Below are 24,504 nucleotides of genomic sequence, written 5' to 3'. Positions count from 1 at the left end.
ATCAAACTCAGGGGTGCTAAAGGTAAAAATCTGGGTTTAAGAGTGAACGTCCCTGGTGATCCAGTGGTTAAGAATTTCCCTTCCAATGCAGGGGACATGGGTTCGGGAGCTAAGATCCTGTGTCCTGCAGGGCAACTAAACCTGCACGCTACAACTGCTGAGCTGGCCACACAACTGGAGAAGCCTGTGCACTGCAACAAAGACCGAAGGCAGCCAAAGATTTTAAACAAAAAGTGAACTTATTGGGCCAGGGAAATCTAGAGTGATGAATGGCAGGTGAAATACGAGGTGAAATAAACCTTGTTTTAGAGGCTCTCTGGCAGGTATTTAGTATAACACTAGCAAGGTTTGCTTGGGCATTTTAGAGTTGGTGGGTATAAAAATAGAAAATACAAATAAGCATATTCCTTTCTTTTTCTTTTTCTTGACCCCTGGTGCCGCAGGGTGAGATTATGATGCTAAGGAAACATAGCTGCTGCGGTAGGAATTCCAGAATTCTCTAGCATCATGGAATCATCAGAACAAAAGAGCATTGATTGAATGTGTCCATCTTTTGTAAAATTCCTCACTTTCAGTTACTTGTTTTCGCAGGTACTAGATCAGGATCTGTCCTTGCTCCCAAGTGTATGCAGTCTGCCTGCCACAACGTTGTTCCCTAGCATATGGCCAAGTCCCTCATGTAAGTAAATGATAAAGATTTTTAAAATCTGAATCTTGTTTGCCCCATTTACCACTAATACTCAACTTGAACTCAGTTCAAATCAGCTGGATGACATTGATAAAATATAAAATATATGCCACTTATATTTCTGATGCTTCAGGATGTTCTGTGGTTAGGATCCTATGTTTTGGCTTTCATGCAGACATGTGTTCATGACCCCAGTTTTCTTAGCATTAGTTTTCTCCATTGGAAAATAGATTTTATAATAATACCTGCTTGTTGTTATAGAGCAAGAAAGCACTGTAATTAAGAGGGGATTTAAATAATGACACCATCACATGTCACTTGTGAAAACTTGGGCAAAGAACTCAGTCTCACTAAGCCTCAGTTTCCTATTCTGTACAAGGAGATGACTGTACCTACTAAAAAGGATCTTTGCAAGGATAAAATTAAGTAATCTGTAATCCATTTAAAACACTTAGCATGCTGTCTGGAACCTAGTGAGACCTAAATAAATGCTAACTATTATGATTATGACTCATAGAATTTTAGGGATTAAGGGAGATAATTCCATATAAAACACATAGCATCATTCCTAGAACCAAGTAAGCATTCAGAAAGTGTTGGCTATCCATATTATTTCCATATATAGTCAACTTTTCACCATGCAAACCAATGTTTGTGTAATTCATTTACTTTGTTCCCTCTCCTATCGCAGCCTTGATCTGTGGTTAAATCTCTCATTGCTATTTTACTTTGTATATTTCTAGTCTTGCCTCCCTAGCCAGAGTAAAAACTCAGAGCAAGTAGTAAAATTTCCTGCACACAGTAGATGCTCACCTTGTAGTTATTTTGGTTTATTGATAATTCTATTACTCTTAAATAGTTTTTAGATAAACATATGGTAAGATGAAAGGAACTATACCACTTACTATGGCCAGTCAAGGGATCACCAAGCCCATGAAAAGAAAGTGTCATCTAATTTCAGAATAACTGGCCGAGAGGATGAGATGGTTAGATAAAATCAGTGACTCAATGGATGTGATTTTGAGCAAACTCTGGGAGACAGAGAAGGACAGGGATGCCTGGCATACTGTATGGGGTCACAAAGAGTTGGACAAGACTTATCGACTAAACAACAAGCTGAGAGTCAATTCTGGCTCTTTGCTTTCTAAGACTCCCTGGGTCATGCCTGATTTATTACTATTATGTTTATTTAAAAAAATCATGAGGAATCTTGCTAAAGTTCTATTTTATATTTTGTCTTTTTTTAAAAAACTGAAATCCTACATCATACTTTCCCTTAGAAATTTCAACATCCTAATTAGAAATATTTAGATATTTTGAGTTGCTATTTAGTTCAGCTATTTAGTTGCTTATTTAGTGAATAAGGTCAGATATGCAGATGATACCACCCTTAAGGCAGAAAGCGAAGAGGAACTAAAGAGCTTCTTGATGAGATGAAAGAGGAGAGTAAGAAAGCTGGCTTAAAATTCAACATTCAAAAAGCTAAGATCATGGCATCTAGTCCTACCACTTCATGCCAAATAGATGGGAAACAGTGGAAACAGTGACAGACTTTATTTTGGGGGGTTCCAAAATCACTGCAAATGGTGACTGCAGCCCTGAAATTAAAAGATGCTTGCTCCTTGGAAGAAAACCTATGACAAACCTAGACAGCATGTTAAAAAGCAGAGACATTACTTTGCCAACAAAGATCTGTATAGTAAAAGCTATGGTTTTTCCAGTAGTCATGTGTGAATCTGAGAGTTGGATTGTAAAGAACTCTGAGCACCAAAAGTCTGATGCTTTTGAACTGTGGTTTTGGAGAAGACTCTTGGGAGTCCCTTGGACTCCAAGGAGATCAAACCAGTCAACCCTAAAGGAATTCAGTCCTGAATATTCATTGGAAGGACTGATGCTAAAGCTGAAGCTCTAATATTTTGGCCACCTGATATGAAGAGCTGACTCATTAGAAAAGACTCTGATGCTGGGAAAGATTGACGGCAGGAGGAGAAGGGGACAAAAGAGGATGAGATAGTGGGATGGCATCACCAAGTCAATGGACGTGAGTTTGAGCAAGCTCCAGGAGATGGTGAAGGACAGGGAAGCCTGCCGTTCTGCAGTCCATGGGGTCGCAGAGTCAGACAGGACTGAGTGACTGAACAACAACAAATTTAGTTCAGTCAACGTGTCTGAGTCAAGAGTCCTTGCCTTAAATCAGTCCCCCAAAGAATTATCCCTGTATGTTAAGTCATTTTAGTCGTGTCTGATTCTTTGTTACCCCACGGACTGTAACTCAAGAGGCTCCTCTGTCTACGGGATTCTCCAGGCAAGAATACTGGAGTGGGTTGCCATGCCCTCCTCCAGGGTATTATTCTGACCCATGGATCTAACCCATGTCTCCTAAGTCTCCTGCATTGGCAGGTGGGTTCTTTACCACTAGCACCACCTGGGAAGCCCAAAGAACTGTATATAGTGTGATCTTTCTAAAATGTCATTCTTCCACTTAAAATCCTCTGTGACTCCCCATCCCTCACGGAAGAAGTTCCAAGTCTCTTGACCAAGGACCGAGGCCCGTGTCCTCACCAATGGCCTTGGCCCCTGCTCCTTCCCACTTAATGCCGTAGAAATCTCAAACTTACAGATCCTTTCTTCACATTGTTTTGGTCTTTTTACATTTGTAATGCTTTTCTTTACCAGGGATGCTTTTTTCATGCCTGAGTGACCCCTTTTCTCCTTGGTGACACTTGTCAGATGACATCTCCTCTAGAAAACTTCTCCGACCTCCCTCCTAGCTTAGGTTAACTGTCCCTCCCATTGTACCTGATGCAAAACCTCCTTCTTTAGAGCATTCCATATTATATCCATTCATTCAACAACAATTTCTCAAACACTTACTCCATGTCAGGTACTATTTTAGACACTGAGACTATATTGACAAAACACATAAAAAGCATTGCCTCAATGAAATTTCCAATAAACAAAATAAGTAAATATCAGTTCAGTTCAGTTCAGTCTCTCAGTCATGTCCAACTCTTTGCGACCCCATGAATTGCAGCACGCCAGGCCTCCCTGTCCATCACCAACTCCTGGAGTCTATTCAAACTCATGTCCATCGAGTCGGTGATGCCATCCAGCCATCTCATCCTCTGTCACCCCCTTTTCCTCCTGCCCCCAATCCCTCCCAGCATCAGGGTCTTTTCAAATGAGTCAACTCTTCGCATCAGGTGGCCAAAGTACTGGAGTTTCAGCTTCAGCATCAGTCCTTCCAATGAACACCCAGGATTGATCTCCTTTAGGATGGACTGGTTGGAACTCCTTGCAGTCCAAGGGACTCTCAAGAGTCTTCTCCAATACCACAGTTCTAAAGCATCAATTTTTCAGCACTCAGCTTTCTTCACAGTCCAACTCTCACATCCATACATGACCACTGGAAAAACCATAGCCTTGACCAGATGGACCTTTATTGGCAAAGTAATGTCTCTGCTTTTTAATATGCTATCTAGGTTGGTCATAACTTTCCTTCCAAGGAGTAAGTAAATATATATTATGCTAAATGGTGTAAGTACAATAGAGAGATCAGTTATAGAGAGTTTCCAGAGAGGGGTTTATAGTGGTTATAATCTTAAATGGAATAGTGAGAGAAGGCCCCTTCCACCTCATATTTGAGTCCAGACTAGAGAAAAAGTAATGTGGGGAGATAACTCTGTGGAGTTCTTATACTTCTGCCTGCCTGTGGGCAAGGCACTATCTGTCCTGTTTTTCTACACAAAAATTTCAAAGATGTTTAGTGAACAGCCTTGATAGGTAGAGATAGTGTCTTTTCTTCAGAGCCTAGGGAAAAGTTGCTTTCTGTCAAGTATATTAAAGATATCTTCCTTTGGGACAAAGGGCAGTTTTGTTTGCATTTTATTATAATAAGATTTGGGTTATAAGGCTTGGGATTCCTCTTCTCAGTGGTACTCGATGTGTGCAGGTGTCACAGGCCCTCTTCATGTCACAGCAGAGAAGTAGGGGTTGGAGAACTAGCACAAATGCAGGCACTCAGGCTCCTGCTATTGCTGTGAGTAACAAAGTCCTTTTTCTCTAACCCCAGAGGTGTGTCTTCTGCCAGCAGAGGTGAGGCTATGGTAGGCTGATTTGTTGGCTTGCAAGCAGTGGAAAGTCTCATACTTCACCATTCTTGACAGTGAAATACAGATATCTGGGAGAAGAACATTCAAGACACAGGGACCAGCAAGTGCAAAGGCCCTGAGGCACTTACTGTGTGCAGTATTACCTCTTAAATTCTCCAACTTTCCCACTAATGATAAAGTTCTTCAGGACAACCAATCTTATTCATCTGTAGCCCTAGCACCCAGTAAAATCACTGGTGCCTTGCAAATGCTCAATAGATGCTAGCTGAAATTAATAGGAAAAAAATTGTTGCTTTAGAAATAAGGATGTTTCTTAGGCTAAAATCTATGGATTTCAAATATTATTATTTTCTTTCTTTTTTTCATTCAGAGAGGCATACAGCAGAGCAGCAAGAGAGTTTGGAATCATACAAACCTGGATTTCCAGCCCCACTATACTGCTTACTGACCTATAACCCTGGGCCAATTGTTTAACTTTCAAGCCTCAGTTTTCCTGTGTATGAAATCATACTCACCTTCTCTGTTTTGAAGATTAAATGATAGAACATAGGAAACACACTAAGAGTTCAAGAAATGTTATGTTGTATGCCATAGATGGTATCCTACCTTTGGGAGGGTCTTGGTTACCTATATCTACTACTGTTATTCTTTCATGGCTAGCTCTCAGTTTGAAGGGGAATGGGAAATCTGATGACTTTTAAAATCAACAAGAGAAGTATGGAAACCAGGGAGGCTCTGTGTCCCAGGATCCATGCTCTGAATTCTTATAGAAGTTAATGAGTGAGTGCTAATTTCTGCCCTTGAAGTTACTGATTCTATTCTCCCGGGCTCGCTAAGTTCACAGATTCCATATATTTTGCAGCCAGTTATTATTTTGAATGGGAAGCCTGCCAGCAGCATTAGGCTGAGGATTTGTTGTTAACTTGGCCTCATTTCCACCTCAGAGCATGCAAAGGGGAATTGTGGTGGCCTGGAATCTCCATACCACATTTTTTGGAAATCTGACCAAGAATTCCTCAAAACCGTTTGACCTGGAGGTTTTCTGTGGTGAGAAGCTTGGCTCATGAGTACCAAGAGGTGGTCTCTCACTGAAGTACTTCCAAAATAGGGACAAGCAGCCAATTTGATGAGGAATCTCAGTCCATTCTTCTTTAGCAATCAAAGAATAATATTGTAGTGCTACTCTTTGCACAGAGTTAATGATTAATGATTCATGGATTTTCCTAATTTTTAAAGATTCTTTGGTACAGCATTTCTTGGGTTTCTACTCTGGGTCCAGAGTTAGAGTTGTGCTTGATAGTGTGGCAATGAATAAGGCAGTCACAGTTGCTGATGGATGATTCTGCTGGAGAAGCCTGTAGGCCACACTTTGAGAAACATGAAGAAGGAGAACAGACCTATAATTGGAAAATTACAAGCCTGCATATTAAGGAACTTATGAAGAGGAAACAAATAATGAACAGGCATCTAGTTAGATCATAAGCGAGGAGCACAGGGCAATTTGGAAGAAGCTTAAACTATCAGAGAGCTTTCATGGTCGTCTCAGGTCTTTTGGACAGTTGTGGCTCACTTACCAGTCTTTTTCTTGTTTTGTAGTTCAAATAGCCCTACAATCAATAGTGTCCTTTCTGTAAGCATGGATGGTTGAATTTGATCCTTAGAATTACATCAAGACAAAGGAGGGGGAGAAGAGTCTTAATAGAACATGTAGATTTGAACTTCAATGGGAAAGGTCTGAAACTAAGTTGGTTCTGAGTCTTGGGGTTGGTCTCTCTCAGGCCACATGTTCTGTGTTCTCCACTCTTTTTTCTCTGCTCAGCTTTCTTAGCTCCTTTATAATATTTCTGCCCTCATAGCTTCAGCTTGCAGACATCCCCATTTTTATTGAGTGCTTCTACATAGCAGGTGCTTTATATGACTTTTCTCAAAAACTTTGGTTATTACTGAAAGTACAGATGAAGAAACTGAACTTAAGAGAAGTTAAGAGATGACACAGATAATAATTACTGTCCTTGGGATCTGAACCCAGGTTTTCTGATTCTAAACTCAATACTTTTAGCTACCATGCTATATGGCCATATACGCACACATGCACATATACACATATATGACTATATATAAATTGTGTATGTATATATAAAAATGTTTATGTATGATTATATATGTATATATATTTGTATATATATTTATAGTGATAGATTTCCTGTAATGTGTCTTATGGGATTCATGTCCCCTTTAAGGGACTTCTCATATCTTTAGTTTCAACTACAACTTCTAACTGCTTTTTCTTCTTATTTTCCCTAAACTTTTTGAGAATGAATATTTGCTTGACTTAGTTCATCTTTTTGCCATGCCTTGGGTGCTACAGATTGGCCACTTAATGTTATAAGCCCGCCCAATTCTAATCAGCTGCCCCCTACCCCCACTCCCTGGAAAAGTCAGCTGGTGCTGAGAGGAGTTGATGGTAGGGCATGAGTGCATGCTCAGTCACTTCAGCCATGTCCCACTCTGCAACCCCATGGATGTAGCCTGCCAGGCTCCTCTGTCCATGGGATTTCCCAGGCAAGAGTACTGGAGTGGGTTGCCATGCCTTCCTCAGGGATTGAACCTGTGTCTCGGTCTCACAAGCAGATTCTTAACCTCTGAGCCACCTGGGAAGCCCTGATGGCACAGCAATTACACCTGAATGCAGGGGAAGCATTAAGGATTAGGATTGAGTTGTCCAAAAATTTCGTTCAGATTTTCCCATACCATCTTATGAACAATTCAAACTTTGGGGGCAACTCAATAGTCTATCATCAGACAACAAGCTTTAATTGGCCCATCATATACCAGGATATATGTGTGTAAACATTCTAACACCAGACTCCCTAACACCAGACCCTTCCATTGAAGGCCCAGGTTTGCACACATTAGTTGGGCAAATGACTATTTTTCTGAGATGTTTACTTGTTGGTGACACAGGAGAAGTCACATGGCCCTTCCTGGGTACTGAGACTCTATTGAGTGTAGGCACTGAACTAAATGCCAGAGATCTGGATAAGTGAGTTCCCATCCTGGGGAGCAGCAGTTCATAAGACTCATGGAGTTGGGGTGTCTGTAAAATGTGCATTCCAGGACCTAGCCCACCTCCAGAGATTCTGCTTCACAGGTTTTGCAGTTTATTAAGAATGTACTAAGGCTACAGGTGTTTGGTGGACCTAATGAGAACCAGTAAGGGGGAGAAGACATGACTTCCCAATTGATAATCAATGCTATGAGAAGAAATGAGAATTAGAGGGATCAAAGGAAGAGCAACCAATTCTGTGGAGCTTGGTGTCGAAGAAGGCTTCACAGAAGTGACAGCTCAGCTCAGTAGGGGCTTGTCAGGTGAGGAGAAGGGGAGAGTTTCAATACCACCGGCAAAGGTATTTTCTGGGGTTGCAGAGGATTTGGGGGGCAGAGTAGATTCTGGATGTCCAGAAAGGCAGATAAGCCAGAGCACAGACAGACATGTTTATAGTGTTAAGTTTATTTCTCTGTGATGGGGCATCAGAAATGTCTAGGTTAGCAAGAGACAAGTTCAGATTTGACTTTTAGAAAGGTGATTTTGGTTTCAACATGAAGAATAGAAAGATGGGAGTGGGGTGGTCTCCATGGAGACCTGAGAGGAGACTATGGTCATAATTATAGATAAGCTGTGATGTGCAGCTGAAGTCAACCAAGGGATACAGATGGAATGCAGGGGGTGGATGAGAGGGATATGTGGGGAATAAGGTACCTAGTTTGGGGCATGGGTGACATTCACCCAGATTTGCAGTACAGTACAGATATAGGTGGAGAATAGCAGAAAGCAGGAATGAGTTTTAGTTCAAATGTATCTAGTAGAATGTGTTCACGATAAGTCACTTCAGTCATGTCCAATTCTTTGTGACCCCATGGACTGTAGCCTGCCAGGCTCCTCTGTCCATGGGATTCTCCAGGCAAGAGTACTGGAGTGGGTTGCCATGCCCTCCTCCAGGGGATCTTCCCAACCCAGGGACTGAACCTGTGTCTCTTATGTCTCCTGCATTGGCAGGTGGATTCTTTACCACTAGTGGCCACCTATATCTAGTAGAGAAGCCAGATAAACAGTCAGAATTTTGGAAATCCCACTCAGAAGGGAGATCTAACTTTGTTTAGAAATTTGCAATCCTCTGCTGTCTTGGTAATAATTGTAGGCATGGGTGTAACATGAGAGTTCTCAAAAAAAGTTAGAAAGGAGACATAGCATTAGAATCCCAAGAAATAGAACCCAAGATTTCAGTCAGTCAATCAGTTCAGTTGCTCAGTCGTGTCCGACTCTTTGCGAGCCCATGAACCACAGCACACCAGGCTTCCCTGTCCATCACCAGCTCCCGGAGTCTACCCAAATCCATGTCCATTGAGTCGGTGATGCCATCCAACCATCTCATCCTCTGTCGTCCCCTTCTCCTCCTGCCCTCAATCTTTCCCAGCATCAGGGTCTTTTCAAACGAGTCAGCTGTTTGCATCAGATGGCCAAAGTATTGGAGTTTCAACTTCAACATCATTGCTTCCAATGAACATCCAGGACTGATCTCCTTTAGGATGGACTGGTTGGATCTCCTTGCAGTCCAAGGGACTCTCAAGAGTCTTCTCTAAGAAATAACAACATATAAAAGCTGAGTAAAGATGGAGAAGCCATTTTGAAAGAGTTTCAGAAAGAGGATGATTTGTGGCAATTTTGATGACAATACCTTGAAGAATCTGAGACAAAAAATTAATGCTAGCTGTCACTTATAATTTTTTTTTCTCTTCTACTTACCACAGGGATGAATATATTTTGTATCACTGATTATCATATGCCGTGGTATAACAATAAAAAAAACAGCTATAGGATCTTCTTGATACCAAGTGTCAATTCAATTCTGGAGATGGAAGACAATAGACAGATTTGTTTTAATCCCATTACTGATTCAAGAATTGTTTTTACAGTACTTACTTTGTGCTTGGTACTGAGCTAAGTATGGATGATGGGGAAGTGGATTGGTCCCTGCCTTCAACGAGCTTACCTTACTTCCAGGAATCATTATGTAAAACAAGCATTGCACATAATAAATGATGTTGTTCCAAGAGTCCTGTGTGCCTCTCAAGAGGGGATAGAAGGGAGAGTATCACAAATGAAACCATAGAGTATAGCAGATACAGCAATGATTGGGGAACTCAGAACTGAAAAACAGTCTTGAGGTATAATGGGCCAGGGAAAGCTTGTGTTTTTAATACAACACAGGGAAAGGAAAAAAAAAAATACAGGGGAAGAAGTAAAACAGAAGGTTTTGCTGTAAAGTGAAGAGGGCACCAAATCCAGGTTCTTTCTAGTCCTGCTAAGGCCTCTGCTAGACAGCCTTCACTTTCTTGGGCATGACTCTGGCCTCTAGGAACCTGCAAGCAGGAACCTGGCTTGGAAGAATGGTGGCCTTACCACCCCACCCGCCCCCCACCACAACCCTCATCTATTTGTTTCAGGTGCTTCCAACAGGTGATTTCTCAGAGAGCCTAAGCCAGGAGTCAGGAGTAGGCAGGAACAAGGAAGTTCCCTTCCCCCGCTGCAGAGAATAGATGTCTGGAGTGAATTCCAGCTCAGTAGTTTTTTGGGTTTAGTTTTGTTTTTTTGCTTTTGATGAGATCAGATGGTTCAATTCCAAAAAGAGACAGAAAGAACTATGTCCTATTTAAGAGCAATAGTCTCCAACTGCTTAAGTTCTGGATTTGCCTCTTATCCCCTGGGTGACCTTCGGCAATTTATTCCACCTCTCTAAGCCTCGGTCTTTGTTACCTAAAATTTGGGGATAAAGATACATACCTCACAGGGATGTGGTGAGGATTAAAGGATAATGTATACAAACCCCAGAGCACTGGGCCGGGCACATAGTAGTTGGTTAAAAACAAAAAGGAATCCGTTGATCTAACGAATGCTAGCTATTGTTACTAATGACCCCGAAGAAGAGCAGTGGAAGCACAAATGGCAGTCCCGTCCTTCACAAATCTCTGCCAGGCAGAAAGCCAGCGTCCTAGAACTTAAAGGGACTTTCGATGGGTGGGATCCCGGAGTCCCTTCGCGGGGGCGGAGGCGGTGAGAGCTGGGGTGGGTAGCTGCCCCCGGCAACCTAAAGGTTCCAGGGACCCCCCACCCCCTGCAGGTCTGGTACCCGAGCCGAGAGCCTGCTCTCGGGCCCGCGGCGTCTCCGGGGGCCGGTTCTGAGGCGGGAGACGGGCAGAGAGAGGAGGGGAGACCGGGGGAATGTCCCCGCCTCTCTCCCCGCTTTCATAAATCACCGCAGCCGCGGCGGCCGCCGGGCCGGGAAGTGCACGGAGCCGGAGCGCAGCGTGGTGGCACCAGACACCTCCCTTTCCCCCGCCGCTGGCTTTCTTTCTTTCAGCTTTTTTTTTTTTTAAACCTCTCCCTGCTCGCTCGGGTGGCTGCCCCAGCCTACCGAGCCCGATCGCCGCTCCTCCTCCCAGGCTGCAGCCGCCCGCCTTCGCCGCCGCCTCTCTCCGCTGGGACCCGCGGGAAGCGAAAGCTCCGCGGCTCGGCTTGTGAGCCCCGCGGCCACGCACCGACTTGCGGACACCGCAGCTCTCGCAGCCGCCCGCCGCCTCGCGGGGGCCGCGCCGGCGCTGGGGTCCGGGACACGGCTGGGGCGGTTGCTTCCTCTCCTCCGCGGCCGACCGATCCGGCGATGGTGGCCGCCCGCGCTCCCGCGCCGTAGCTGGGCGCCCCCCTAAGTTTAGGAGCTGCCGGGGTGCGTAGAAGCTGCTGCAGAAGGGCGAGAAAGTTTTGCGGGGTGCGCCGAGCGGGCCCTGGGCGCACCTCCCGGGGCTACCTCCCCGCTTCCCGGCTCCTGGAGCCCGTCGCGGGGAGTGGGGGGAGGCGGCATGGCCCGAGAGCCGGGGGAAGAGGAGGCGGCAGGGGCGGCCGCCCTGGCCCGCGGGGGTCGCGGCTCGCTCGGACGGGTCGGGGCGCGGCGGCCGCCCCTCTGGCTGCTCTGCCTGGCCGTGGGCTGGCTGCTGGGGGCCGGGGCCGACGCCGAATTCTCTATCCTGGACGAGGCGCAAGTGCTGGCGAGCCAGATGCGGAGGCTGGCGGCGGAAGAGCTGGGGGTCGTCACCATGCAGGTAAGGGTTCCCCCCACCCTCCTTCACCTTGTGCCCCGGAACTTGCCAGGCACATCCCGCCTCGCTCCGTTGCGCAGAGCCCGGTCCCATCCCCAGTACAGATCACTTTAACCGAGCGCCGACCTCGCCGGCATGCACAGAGCACCCTTTGCCCCGGACACCTCTGGCCTCTGCGTGGATCCCCTAACTACACACCAACTCCTCTTCCAAGTTTTTTGGTCCCTCTCTCTTTCCTGTGCAGAAGCCCCTGCCCTTTGCACAGGACCCACTTCCCCAGGCACAGCTCCATTATCTCGGCGAGGATTCTCAGGTTCCTTCGCGCCTTCTTTCCTAATTTGCACCAATTTCCCCCGCAGTCTTTTTTTTTTTTTAAACCCCGCCACCCCTACACACTGCCCTTTTCCCTCTTTGTGTATCCATCCCGGGGCAGACGGTCCCGCCTGGCTCGGACGGTTTTGCGAGGCTCCCAGTCTGCACCCCTTTGATCACCTCTTCGGGTCCCTCAGACCGAGGCGCACGAATGGGCGCCCGGAGGGCCGGCACCGCCGCGGGCGCAGCTGCTCCAGGGCCACCTGGGCCGGCTGGGAGCGGCCGGGGAGTGAACTCGGCGCTCGCTCCCCCAGCCCGGGCGCCTTGGGGGAGGGGCCGGCCTGGTAGACTCTGGGTAGCTTCCCGACTCGTGCTGTGTGGGGGACATTTTTTGTTGCTTTCCGCTGTTGTTGTTGGTTGCGCGCTGTCCGAGTGTTTTTTGTGTATGCCTTTTGGTTTGGGGTGGAGGAAAAAGAAAGCATAGTGAATAAGGTTCCCATTTCTCTAAATTGTTTACCAGGTCCGTCCTCCCGGGGAGGGGGGGTGGTTGGTGGTGGTGGTGGTGCTAAAGAAAGATTGCCCGAGGCTAGTAAGGAATCCTGAAGATGTTACTAATAACCAACAGTAGTTAAAAAAAAAAAAAAAAGAAAGAAAGAAAGAAAAATTGCTAAACAGCAACCACCTGGAGATTCTATCTCGCCGTTATTTTAACCTCTTTGGCCGGAAAGGCCCACTCGATTAGGAGAGGTTGAACTGACATTCCGAATCTGAAATATTTGCTGTAACATTTTTCTGTAAAGTAACCTCATTCTCTTCTGTATTCGAACAATAATAATGGTGATGCATGTGGTTTACGAAAGAGCGAAGTTGCCAGGAATGTGTTCTCGGAAGAGGTTTCTGATTTCGATTCTACCGTGACCACCCTTCTACCTCCCATCGGGAGAGGTGTGTTATAGTCACTTGAGATTCTGGTTTTTGGTTTTGCTTTTTTTTCTTTACCCTCCCTCCCTAACCACCACCAGTCTCCTCCAAGGATGATACAGTTTTCCTAAAGTCAGTTCCACCAACCTTTACCGCTGTAGTGAAAGACTATTGGGTGGTTTGTTTTGTTCTAGGAGTGGATGGTTTGCCTGAAAGATAATTGTGTTTATGTGCAGACACCAGCCTTGAAGTGCAGTAGAGTCCGATTTTTCCTCATTTGCATACTAGTAGACAAACTTTTCAGATACATCATTGAACTTTTCTATGCAGATCTTTTCGATTCAGATTGTTATAATTTTTTCCATATGCATTTTCTGATTTCTGATGATTGCTGACAGAGTTCTCAGGAGTCAAGTGACTTTTAGAGGAAATGAACTAAAATGTTAGGGAAAAACTAGGATTTCTTTTTCCACTGATGAATGTTTCAATTCAGAGGACAAACAATTGTGTTCTTGCATAGAGACCCCCTTCTAATAAAGAAATTTAACACATTACAGTTTTGGACAGTGATCTTAAGATTAGCAGGCATTTGTCACCTTCATCCTATCACTAGGGCTGGACAGGGGACCTTAGGATTCCGCCTCCCCCCCCCCCCCCCCCCCGCCCCACCCCCCATATAAGTTAAGGACTAGCTTTTTCTAAGATGCTGACAGCAGTTTTACTGTTTCTCACCCAATCCTTGACAAAAGGTGAAATCGGATCCCTACACATTGTCTTTCAGGTAGGGATCCAAAACAAATGTAGTTTTAAAAGGCTTCCCTGTTGAAAAGGAGACACTTTAGAAGAAAAAAAAAAAAGCTCTGATCAGTGGGGGGTTTGTGCCCAAATGGCCCTTTATCTGCTCCCAACTGGCCTCTTTCTAACACCTTTGCAACCCCATTGTGGAAGCTGGCCTCCTGGGGCCAGGGTTTTGTCTGGCAAAATGTGAAGTGGCTTCTCTCCCTTTTTAAAAGGAGCAGCACATACTGTATTTAAATTCTTCTTCTTGAGCTGTACATTGATCTGCCACTTGCCTTCTTCTGGGAAAATTGAGGGAAATCTCTTCAGTTTTTTGTTAGACTGCCAGCTTGTTTTGCGCTGGTTGGGGGGGGGTGATATTTGTAAAATTAAATCTAAAGCAGGTTACATTTCTTGCCCTTAAAACAAGGTTGCAAGCCTCACATTTTCCTCTGCAAAGCTCTGGGATTCGTTCAGTGGGTCTGAAGTTATGTGGGTTTAGCTGTCTAACGAGCAGATAATATAATCCCTCCTTGTGACATGTTGGATATTATAGCTGTGGAGCTAATCTGTTGCTCTGAGACAGGTAGCCTCATGTGGGTGTTAAGGTGAGTGGGGTCAAACTTCCATCCAAAGATATGACGGAGTTGGATTTCTCCCTTTGCAGGAAAAGAATGTCCTACCTCAATTAAGGGATCGACTCTTTTCACTTGACCTTGGCATGTCAAGTACAGTGCAGACCTTTTAGGGCGGCATCTTTTTTGACAAGAAACTTTGTGTAGGTTCGTTGATGCATTAAAAACCTATTTCCAGACTTTTACGTCACTGCTGCTGAAATTCTCCAAAGACCATTTTTAATTTTGAGAAATTGCAAAGCCGCTTCCAAGGGGGAGGCCTGTTGTCACGTCTCACAAGACAGGCACAAGGAAGAATTTTACAAAAACAAAACCCAGGACTTCTTTCAGCACTGTAGTTTCCTGTGGCATAGTTTTTGTGCTGGCTGATAAAGAAAGTTTGAAAAGCAGCCTAGCTTAAAGATTTTCTTGGAAAGGTTTTTCTCATGGTGGCTGCCTGCTCGTGGTTTTTTGTTGTGGTTCCTTTTTAGTAATGGACAAAGTTAAAAAAAAAACAAAATCTCTAAATGATTTGCACCAACTAATTTTGCCAGTGCCTTGGGAAAGTTGCCACTGAATACTGCCCCCCTGGCAGCAGACCTCATACATCATGGGTAAAAGTCAAAAACCTAATCATCATCTCCTCAGGGGTCTGGTGGAGTGAAACCATGGACATTGAGATCTAGGGAGCAGAGAATGGCTGTGTTCAGGGAGCCTTGCTTCTGCTTTTTCATTCATGCAAAAAGTTTTCTTTTTTTCTTTTTTTTGAATGAAGGAGCATCATGGAGTGGAACGGACTCCCACATTGGAAACCTGGGTTCCAGCTCTGCCACTTTAGAAGTTAGGTAATATTTTTCTGTAAAGGTGGCCATGATGATTCTTCCTAGAGATCTGCTCTGTGGACTTAATGAAAATAGTGCCTGTGAAAGCACCTGTTGATGTGGAGTTGGGACTGGGAACTGTTGACAGATGTGGTTGTTCTTCAGTAAAGAGATTTCCTTAGAAGTTGACTAGGCACAGAGCACTCTGCTAGCTGAGTGTTTGGTGGGTTTAAAAGGAGATATTCCAGTGCAGCCCCTAAAGGAGTTTACAATTCGGAGGTTGAGGTAAGGTTGCATGGGTAAAACAGTTAAGCAACAATGCCTGCTTGTTAGAAGGCATATCTGGCTCTGGGAGCCATTTCACCAGGCACTTATAAGGCCCATTTAACATTATATGACAATACAGGCTTCCTAACAGCAAGGACCTGGCGCATAGCCAGGTTGCCCGCCTTGATGTTAATTCTAAGTCAGCTCTGCTGAGCTGGGCATAGTCACTGTGAACTTGGCAGACACACCAGCAGGTTGGTCAGACAGCTGCTGTATGGGGCCTGGAAGGGGGATGGGTGGGGAGAAGCCTTCCAATAGGGGCAGAAGAAATACCAGAAGTACAAACTGAGGCTCTTCACCTCAAATGAAAGGGAAGGAGGCAGCCAGGACTGAACTGATGGGCTCAGTGGGGGTGAGGTATTGACTGAAAATACGGAGCAGGGTTGTAAATAGTGGCTGCAGCTGAAAGTGAAAGGGGAGGCGGACTTCGCATGCCCTAGAACAGCATTAAGTTCATTGTTCATATTTGCATACATTCAACCAACTCTGGGGGAGGCTTCTATTCTGTGAGGGGCTTTGGGCTGGGCTTAAGCTGGGGATAGAAGGTAAATAAGATCTGGTCTGTCCCTGAAGCTCTCAACTGATGATGCAGACAGATACAAAAGGAGGTGTTCAGTGAGGAGCAGAGAGGCATTAGAAAGTGGTGGGCTAGTACCATGCTGGAGAGAGGAAGAGGGCATTATGGAAGTTCAGAGGAGGGCTGCCAAGCTCATCTGGTGAGGTCCAGAAGTTGACTACTCCTCCTGCAGCCTTTTAAGTGATCTGCCACACACAGAGGGCAGTCCTGAAAGCATCAGCAGCCTCAGACATTGAGGGGAACCAAATGAGCAGTTCTTCAGACATTTCTAAGGCCCCTTGGGTGGTACTGGACAAGGGAGTTGCTATGTCTTAAATGCTTGATTAGTGGGGGGTGACTGTAACTGTTGTACCTCTGCATATGGCCCCATGTCTTTATTTCTCTGGCCATCACACCTAGAGCTTCTGTGGTTATTTGACATCAACACCCTGGTGGCCCTACTATAACCTCATGCTGATTAACAGCTATGTTTAGATAAGGTTGGCATTTGCCCCCTAGTCATGTCCATCATACCAAGAATGGTATGTTTTAGGATGATTTGAATATGTGCTTAGGCAATTGAGAATATTTTAGGAATGAAAACAAATGCAAATAATGTTTGATTCTATGCCCTATGTGTAGTGTGAGCCCTAATGGAAAAGCTGCAGCCTTGTTTTCTTTGGAGATTGCTCATTTGGAGTAGAACAAAATTGACCATTGGTGGATGACTCTGAATTGAACTTGGTAAGAATGAGTGCAAAGGAAAACATGTTGAATCACTTCTGAGGGACTCTCCCCGCTGTGCTTAGTATCAGTACTTCCTCCCCTTCCTCTCCACTAATACCTGTCTTAGCTGGCAGTGTGGCCTGCGCTTAGCTTTTTCCTGCCAGTCGGACTTAAATCTGGAGGGGGGAGGGGGAGGGGATGGTTTTACACTTTATAACTTGGTGCTATTTCTGGTCCCTGCTTGGAGAGTTCCTTCCTTGAGCTTAAGTGGATGAGCCAGCAGGAACCTTGGCGAACTCTGGAAGTTTGGTACTAAGTGCAATGGGATTTGTTTTGAATCTGCTTCAACCTGGCGTAAAAGTATATTGGAGGTCAAAATATAAATAAAGGGCACCAGTTTTGACTCTACTAGTTATTAACTGTCACTTCCAGCATATTATGAAGTTACTTTTGAGTTCCTTTGTGCTTCATGTGGTTAATGGGGGGGATTTGTTTCAGCACACAGTCCAACGTAGGAACAGTCGGTAAACAGAAATAAATGTGGACAGCCTGTTTAGTGCCAGGGCACAGAACCTGGAAGGCAACACACATTTTGCAGCTCCAGAACCGGAATGAAACTGAAATCTAAGCTTCAGAACCTGCAGATTTTTGTGTAGTCAGTCCTCTGGCCCAGGGGTTACCAAAGTGTGGTGCGCCCACCTCAGGGATGTGATGCAAAACCATCCTTTGAGATTTATGAAGAAACTATTAGACCTGCCAATTAGAGTCATTTTATTTACATTTTTTCCTTTTTTGCTACACCACACAGCATGCGGGGTCAAACCCGTGGTCCCTGCCGTGGAGGCATGGAGTCCTAACCACTGGATCAGCAGGGAATTCCCTTATTTATTTACTTTTAAGCTTTTTTAATACAAAGATTTGAAAAAATATACAGAAGTAAAGAGCATAAAAATGTTCCTGTACCTCTCACCCAGCTTAACTAAGCTATCTACTTGTGGGCAGGCTGGTTTCATCTCTGCCTCTACCTGCTCTTTCCCTCCCCCTGATTATTTTGAAAGAAATTCCAGGTATCCCATAATTTCATCTGTAACATTTTCATTGCATTCTTATTTAATTTCTATATTAATGTCTTATAATAGGCATAAAATATTGATATACTAGTATATAGAATTTGCAGTCCATCAATACAGATATTTTGGAGGGTATATACTTAAAATTTTTTATGACGTGCCTGAGCAAAATGATTGCTGTTGTGGTGGTGGTTTAGTGTCTTAGTCATGTCATGGACTACAGCCTGCCAGACTTCTCTGTCCATGGAATTTCCCAGGTGAGGTTGCTATTTCCTTCTCCAGGGATCATCTTGACCCAGGGATTGAACCCTGGTTCCCTGCATTGCAGGTGGATTCTTTTCCCACCGAGCCCTTTACAAAATAGCTAGTACCTTTGTCCAGCAGCCTCCTTTGCCTTCCAGATGTAACACCTAAGATTCTTTTGGGAAGCTCCTCTAGGACCCTTTTCTTCTCCTGGGCACATGCCATCTGGCCCTCATTTTCATGCCTGGCTTTCCCCACAAGGCTGTGAGTTTCCGTGGTTTCTTAGTGGCCAGCTTATAGTCTGAGCCATGTCTTCTCACTCCTGCTTTCTCCCTATTTCAGAGATGGAAGGCAGGAAGGAGAAAGGAATAAAGCAACATAAACTCTAAGGGAAGGGAGGAGGCTGAAGAGAAAAGGCTGTGTACATACTTCTCTTTTGATGAGTTTGTCAGCAGATGGTACTGTAGAATCTGAGGCCAGGAGAGTGGAGGGGCCAGTATAGAACGCCCAGTGCTTTCCTTCCTAGAGCTCGTGTTTTATCAGAGAAGCTAAACTAACTTGAATGGGTCAAGGCAGTGTAGGAAAAAATGCTGAAATATCGGATCAAGATCCATGCCTACCCCGGGGTTGCTAACTCTAACATTTCCAGGGTTCAGTTAGGCAGAGTGAGGCAGGCCAGGTGTGGATCAGTAGGGAATGGTGTTTGTTGTTGGAAAGGGAGGGCACATGCCAGGGCTGAAAAGCAGGTGCTACGAGCTCTGCCAACTGCTGCCATGTGGCAGTGTGGGGCCAGTGTTCCCCCTTGACTCTGGTTTTCAGGAGAAGCTGGGTCTCTGAGTTGTCAGTGAAATCTCTCGATTCTTAAAATGTTGGCAACTAATTCAGATTAAAAAAACAAAACCAAAAAAAACACTGTGTGGGCCAAACCATACATGCCAGTTGTCTGGATCAGGCCAGAGGCCACCCATTTGCAGTGTCTGGATTAGAATTATTCAGTGAGCTCTAGGAGGTAAAGTCAGCGCTTGTGTGTAAAGATTCTGGGGAAGTAAGTTTCCGTGTAATAGAAAGGACAGCTTTCTCATAGAATAGAGTTCTAAGTTGGGTTGTTTTTGGAGATGAGCTTCCTGTTGTCATCATTACTTAAACAGTCATTGAATGTTTATTTGGTGCCAGTCACCATGTTCATTCTGAGATATCCATTAGTTTATTCCCAAGGCAATGAAATGGTGTGAAAAAGGAGGTTCCAGATGCTTGGAGAAAGTATGTCAGGGATGTTAACCTGCTGAGGGTTGGAGGAAGCTTCTGGAAGGTCTTCTAGGAAAAGTAAGTCAGAGGATGGGGTTAGTCAGAGGGTGGGGTTCCCAGAAGACTCCTTTGTGATGACTCTTCAGAGAATGAAAAGATGGCCTTAAGGTTTGGAGCTTAGAGAGCTAGAGGGAAGAAAGGGCACGGGAAGAGTTGAGAGAAGCATACAGGTTGGGTAGTGGAATCCTTGGATCCTTCACAGCAGTGAGATATATGGCAGGTAACAACAGAATGCCCAGTTTACACTGGCTTGAGAGAGGAACAGGCTGCCCCATGTGATTGGACAGTCTGGGGTAGAAGTCTGAGCCAAGCTAGATTACGGCTCAGGTCATGTGGCCCCATTGCTCACATTCTCAAGTAGGTTCTCCCCTTCTGTTTCCACATGGCTGGCCAAAGCTTCCTAGTGTTTGAGTTGGGAACTAGCTGCTTTTTGTGTATGCATCTTGTCTTTGGAGGCAATGTGTTCTGGGGGAGATGAGCTAGAAACCTGGAGAAATGAGGAGCTTGGTGCGTAGAAAGCTCAGCCAAAGTCATTTAGGTTTTAGGTATGCTTAGCAACCACCAGCCCCCAAGGCCTGCTTTGTACCTAGGTTCTCCTTCCCCCAGTCCAGTTTCATGAGCGCCTACTTTGTGGTCTCCTACCTCTGACCTGCACACAAGCTGGCTGGCCTCCCACTGTGTCCTGCGGCCTGCCCTGAGGGACTGGACAAACCCAGGCTCTGCAGGCCTGCCCTGAGCCCGTCTTTTCTCCCTGATCCACTGATGAAGTGTATGAGAGCTAGAAGGACTAGAGAGAAAGTCAGACCTCCCCCAGCCCTCGTTTTATAGGTGGGAAACAGGCCCAACAGGCGGTGGCTGTCTAGAGGTCACACCAGTAGTACATGATAGACCTTGAACTCAGGTCTTGACTTTTTAGGATTCTTATTTTGGGACCTTTTTCACAGTACTTATCCCCTGGGAGCTTCATTTTCCAAGAGATATTTGCTTTAAAATGGAAAGGAAACTTGACTTAATCAAGAAGCTTCTTTTGAAAACACAAAATGTTTTGGCTTAGTTCTTTTATGATTGAGAACTTATAGCTGATAGTCTCATTTGACAGATGACTTTTTTTTTTAAGCTGTTATTTTAATACTTAGAAGTCAGTGAGCCACTGAAGAAATATAAAAATTCTGAGACCACAGTGATGTTAGATATTTTTAAAACAGCAAATTTAAGTAGTCAATTTTAAAACAGCAAATTTAAGTAGTCAATAGCTACTATTGATTAAGTAGTCAATAGTAGTCAATAATTACGAACCTGTACAAACCAAAGTCTTTTTTTTTTTTAATTAAAAAGGTAAAGCATAAAAAGAAAACTTTAGGGAAGGAACATCTTTTGTGATTTTTTTTTTTTTTTTTTTGCATTTATATAAAAGCTTAAGAATGAAATCCCACCTGTAATTTTCAGGAAGAGTGCTATTTTAGAACTGAATTTCAGGACTGCATCTCTCTCCCTAGTTAGAAGCATGAAGTTCTTTCTTTTTGTGCAAATTGTAATAGTATAATTACTTTCGAGGGGTTGTTTATTTGATCTGATAACGAAACAGAATAAATGTCATGTGAAAGCCTCTTTAACTTCCTGCTCTTCATTCTGAATTCAGAAGAAGTTTTCCCCTACTTCAGATTTACATAGTCCCATGATTTCTAAGTTAATTACAGTTCGGACAGCTCAGATACCCAAATACCAGTGTGAATGAACTGAAAAGTAGCTTCTGGTCCATATTTCCCTGGAAATAGTGCGCTTTGCTGTCATTGTCGTATAGAAGCCAGTGGAGGAAATTCTTATCTGTTGTACATGATAACATCCTGATTCTGTTCCAACCATAACAGTTATTTTAAAGACTAGGTCAAAGCCCAAGACTCCAGTACTTTTTCTTTTTTTCTGGATTCCCCTTGGATATATATATTTTTTTCTATTTTATTTTTGCATCGAGTATTTTAAAAGATACTCCAAGGCCCTGGTGGAAGGGCAGGGAAAATCAGCAAGCCAGTGAGAATGAATCTGAATTTTTAATTAGGCTTTGAGTTGTTTCTTCAAAGTGTGGAGACATCATTAGTGATGTAAGTCTTGTTGCATTAGCGGAGACTGACATTTCACTTCAAACGGGAGAGTGCAGCTGTCCTGTGCAGATAAAAGTTGCCAAGTGTGGAATAGCAAGGTGGATTGGTAGATAATTAGCTGTCCCACATTACTGCAGTGTGGAAGAAGCCTGCCAGTCATGGGCAGGAAGGAGAAATTATTAGTGGGAGAAAATCCAAGTGTCTCATAAAGCAATTTGGAATCACTTCAGCTGTGGCAGAGCTGATAAGGCATATGTTAAGGAAACAAGACAAACCGAGTCTAGTATATGATGGCCAACTTTTCTTTCTTTCTTTTTACAAATCTTAATTCAAAAGAGGAATGGTCAGAAATTAATGATCCATAAATACACCGAAGTACCCATTCATCAGTCTGCCCTGACTCCGCCTATGAAATAATTAACCAGCTTAAAATAGTCTTCATATTTCCATGTCACTTGAAAATAAAGTAGGATTCAACGTAGGGTAAAAAAAAAAAAAAAAAAAAATCACAGGGAGGTCACACATCCCTAACAATTACTGTGCTGTGTATAACCATGAAAATATATTTGAAGAAGAAATTTTGAAGTCTGTCACCTCTCTGATATGTGTAACAGTATTTATAAATGGCTTGAGGATATTTTTATGGCCTTATTGGTGAAACATATGTTTCTGTGTATTTAAATATTGTTAACAGTTTTCCTGTGATCTTCACATTCATCTCTGGGAAATGAGGAGGGTAGAAAGACCTGTTAGGTTTCTTATTAGATATTTGCTAGCTCGAATAAAATGTCAATGGGATTTTTGTTGTTGTTGACTGTATTGCTCCCCAGGCCCCTTAAGTGGGATCCTGGATTCCTTTGTCCTGATTCCATCCATGTGTATTGATCGGCTTTCTCCAAAGCCCATGCCTCTCCTGGCAGCCCAGGGACAGGATGTGCTGAAGTGCTCAAGGTGCTGCGTTCTGCTTGGATGGTGTCCTCTCTGAATAAGAGATGTTATCGGTTGCTGTGCAGAGCCAGTTTTCTGCCTCTTGCTGCTTGCTTCCTCCCACCCTGGGAACTGTCACTGAGTTGTTGCTGCTCTGGGTAGTTCTGGAGAAAGCCTGGAGAACTGAGGTTTTTAGCAATCCTGGATCCAGAGTAGTTTTCACTGACCCTGTGTGTAATGGGGATGTTTGCCCATCTTGTTGTGTTGAAGCGGGGGATGGGGGACTAGTCTGTGTGCTGATTTGTAAACCATCTCATTTGTTATGGGTTGATATCCCAGTTAGTGTAAATTCAGATTTCCAAGGAGGCCTGGAAAATTTTACTTGCATCCATGTGTAATCAGTTAAAAAATATGGGCAAGAGCTACAAACAGTAAAGCTTTGTACAGATGAGTTATTAGAGCGTGAGTTCTCACAAGAAAGAGCCCAGGTTTATGCATCTGTGTAGTCCTGGTATGTTAACACTGTCTCTGGCACATGGTGAAAGTGAAGTTGTTCAGTAGTGTCCGACTCTTTGCCACCCCATGGACTGTAATGTAGCCTATCAGGCTCCTCCCTCCATGGGATTTTCCAGGCAAGAGTGCTGGAGTGGATTGCCATTTCCTTCTCCAGGGGATCTTCCTGATCCAGGGATCGAACCTGGGTCTCCCGCATTGCAGGCAGACACATGGTGAGGACTCCAAAAATGTCTGGGTTACAGAAATTGGGTGGCCATCTTTAAACAGTAGATTTTGTAACTTTGGATACTATTCTGAATTTAGCTTCTGCTACTATGTTTCCATTTCATTTCCTAATCTAGACAAGTATAATGTCTTGAGGCTGCACTTGCTACTAAAGATGTAAAATGTTTCAGATGAGTGACAGTGTCTAGGAGTAAGTGCCTTAATTATTGGTTAAGTTCTGATGTTTTATTTCTTTCTGTTAGAGAAAGCTTAGGTATGTATATCCAGGTCATTTAGGAATATAAAAAAATACCAAAATGTGTGTATACTTGCAAATTGTGTACTTAGAGCTCTGTTATCCTAGAGATTAAATTCATCAGCTAGTTCATTTAATGAATATGTGTTGAGCACATACTGTATGTCAGGTACTAGGCTTGCATTTGAGTTCATGTTTAAAAGAAGAGAGAAAAGATCTCTGCTCTTATTCTGCTTGGATGGTGTCCTCCCTGAATAAGAGCTGCTCTTGGCACCTAACTAGGGGAAATATGTTAAGTAATCATATAAATATGAGTTATTAATTGTTTTAGTAATGTTATGAAAGAAACAAGGATTATTAGACAACAAGGGAGATCCTATTAATATATGTCAGATATGTCACTTCTCGGCTCAAAACTCTCTAAAGGCTCCCATCTGACTCCAGAGTAAAATTCAAAATTATAGTGGCTTTAACAGCCTGAGTGACCTGGCCCCTGCTATCTTTGGCTTTATTTCTTATCTCCCCTCTCACCACCAAGTTCCCACCCCCCAACACACAATGTTGCTCTAATGCTCCAAGCACACCCTTGCCCCAGAGCGTTTGAACTTGCTGTTCCTTTTATCTGGGAATAAAAATTTTTAAAAATCTTTACCTGCCCATCTTCTTTAAAACAATATCCTCCCTCACTCTGCCTCCTTACACCATTCTTTTTTTTTTTTTTTGGTCATATTCCCCAACTTCCCACATGTAAGCTTTGTATTGTTCACTGCTATTTTCTTATGGAATGGTCTTGGCCCTTAGAATTAATTACTCAACAAATATTTATCAAACAGTGTGGCTGGGAGCAGCAACCTAGAACTGGATGGCCTGGGAAGGAA

General features: G+C 44.0%; 1 protein-coding gene and 1 long non-coding RNA gene across 2 annotated transcripts in view; both read left to right on the top strand.

Annotated features, from left to right (window-relative positions):
• Positions 1–516: 516 nt before the first annotated feature.
• Positions 517–9,912, top strand: LOC139035220 (uncharacterized). Its single transcript, XR_011487839.1, has 2 exons — positions 517–679; positions 9,610–9,912. It is a non-coding gene; the product is annotated as an uncharacterized lncRNA (long non-coding RNA).
• Positions 9,913–11,127: 1,215 nt separating this feature from the next.
• Positions 11,128–24,504, top strand: part of CACHD1 (cache domain containing 1) — a 230,899-nt gene continuing 217,522 nt past the window's right edge. The window contains exon 1 of the mRNA XM_020877747.2: positions 11,128–11,955. Coding sequence (XP_020733406.2) covers positions 11,716–11,955 — 240 coding nt within the window. The 5' untranslated portion in view covers positions 11,128–11,715. The remainder of the gene's footprint in view (positions 11,956–24,504) is intronic.

This window comes from Odocoileus virginianus, chromosome 5 (genome assembly GCF_023699985.2).
Source record: "Odocoileus virginianus isolate 20LAN1187 ecotype Illinois chromosome 5, Ovbor_1.2, whole genome shotgun sequence".
Lineage (NCBI taxonomy): Eukaryota > Metazoa > Chordata > Mammalia > Artiodactyla > Cervidae > Odocoileus > Odocoileus virginianus.
The sequence above is the reverse complement of the archived record's forward strand: the minus strand, read 5'-3'. Positions and strand labels throughout refer to the sequence as shown.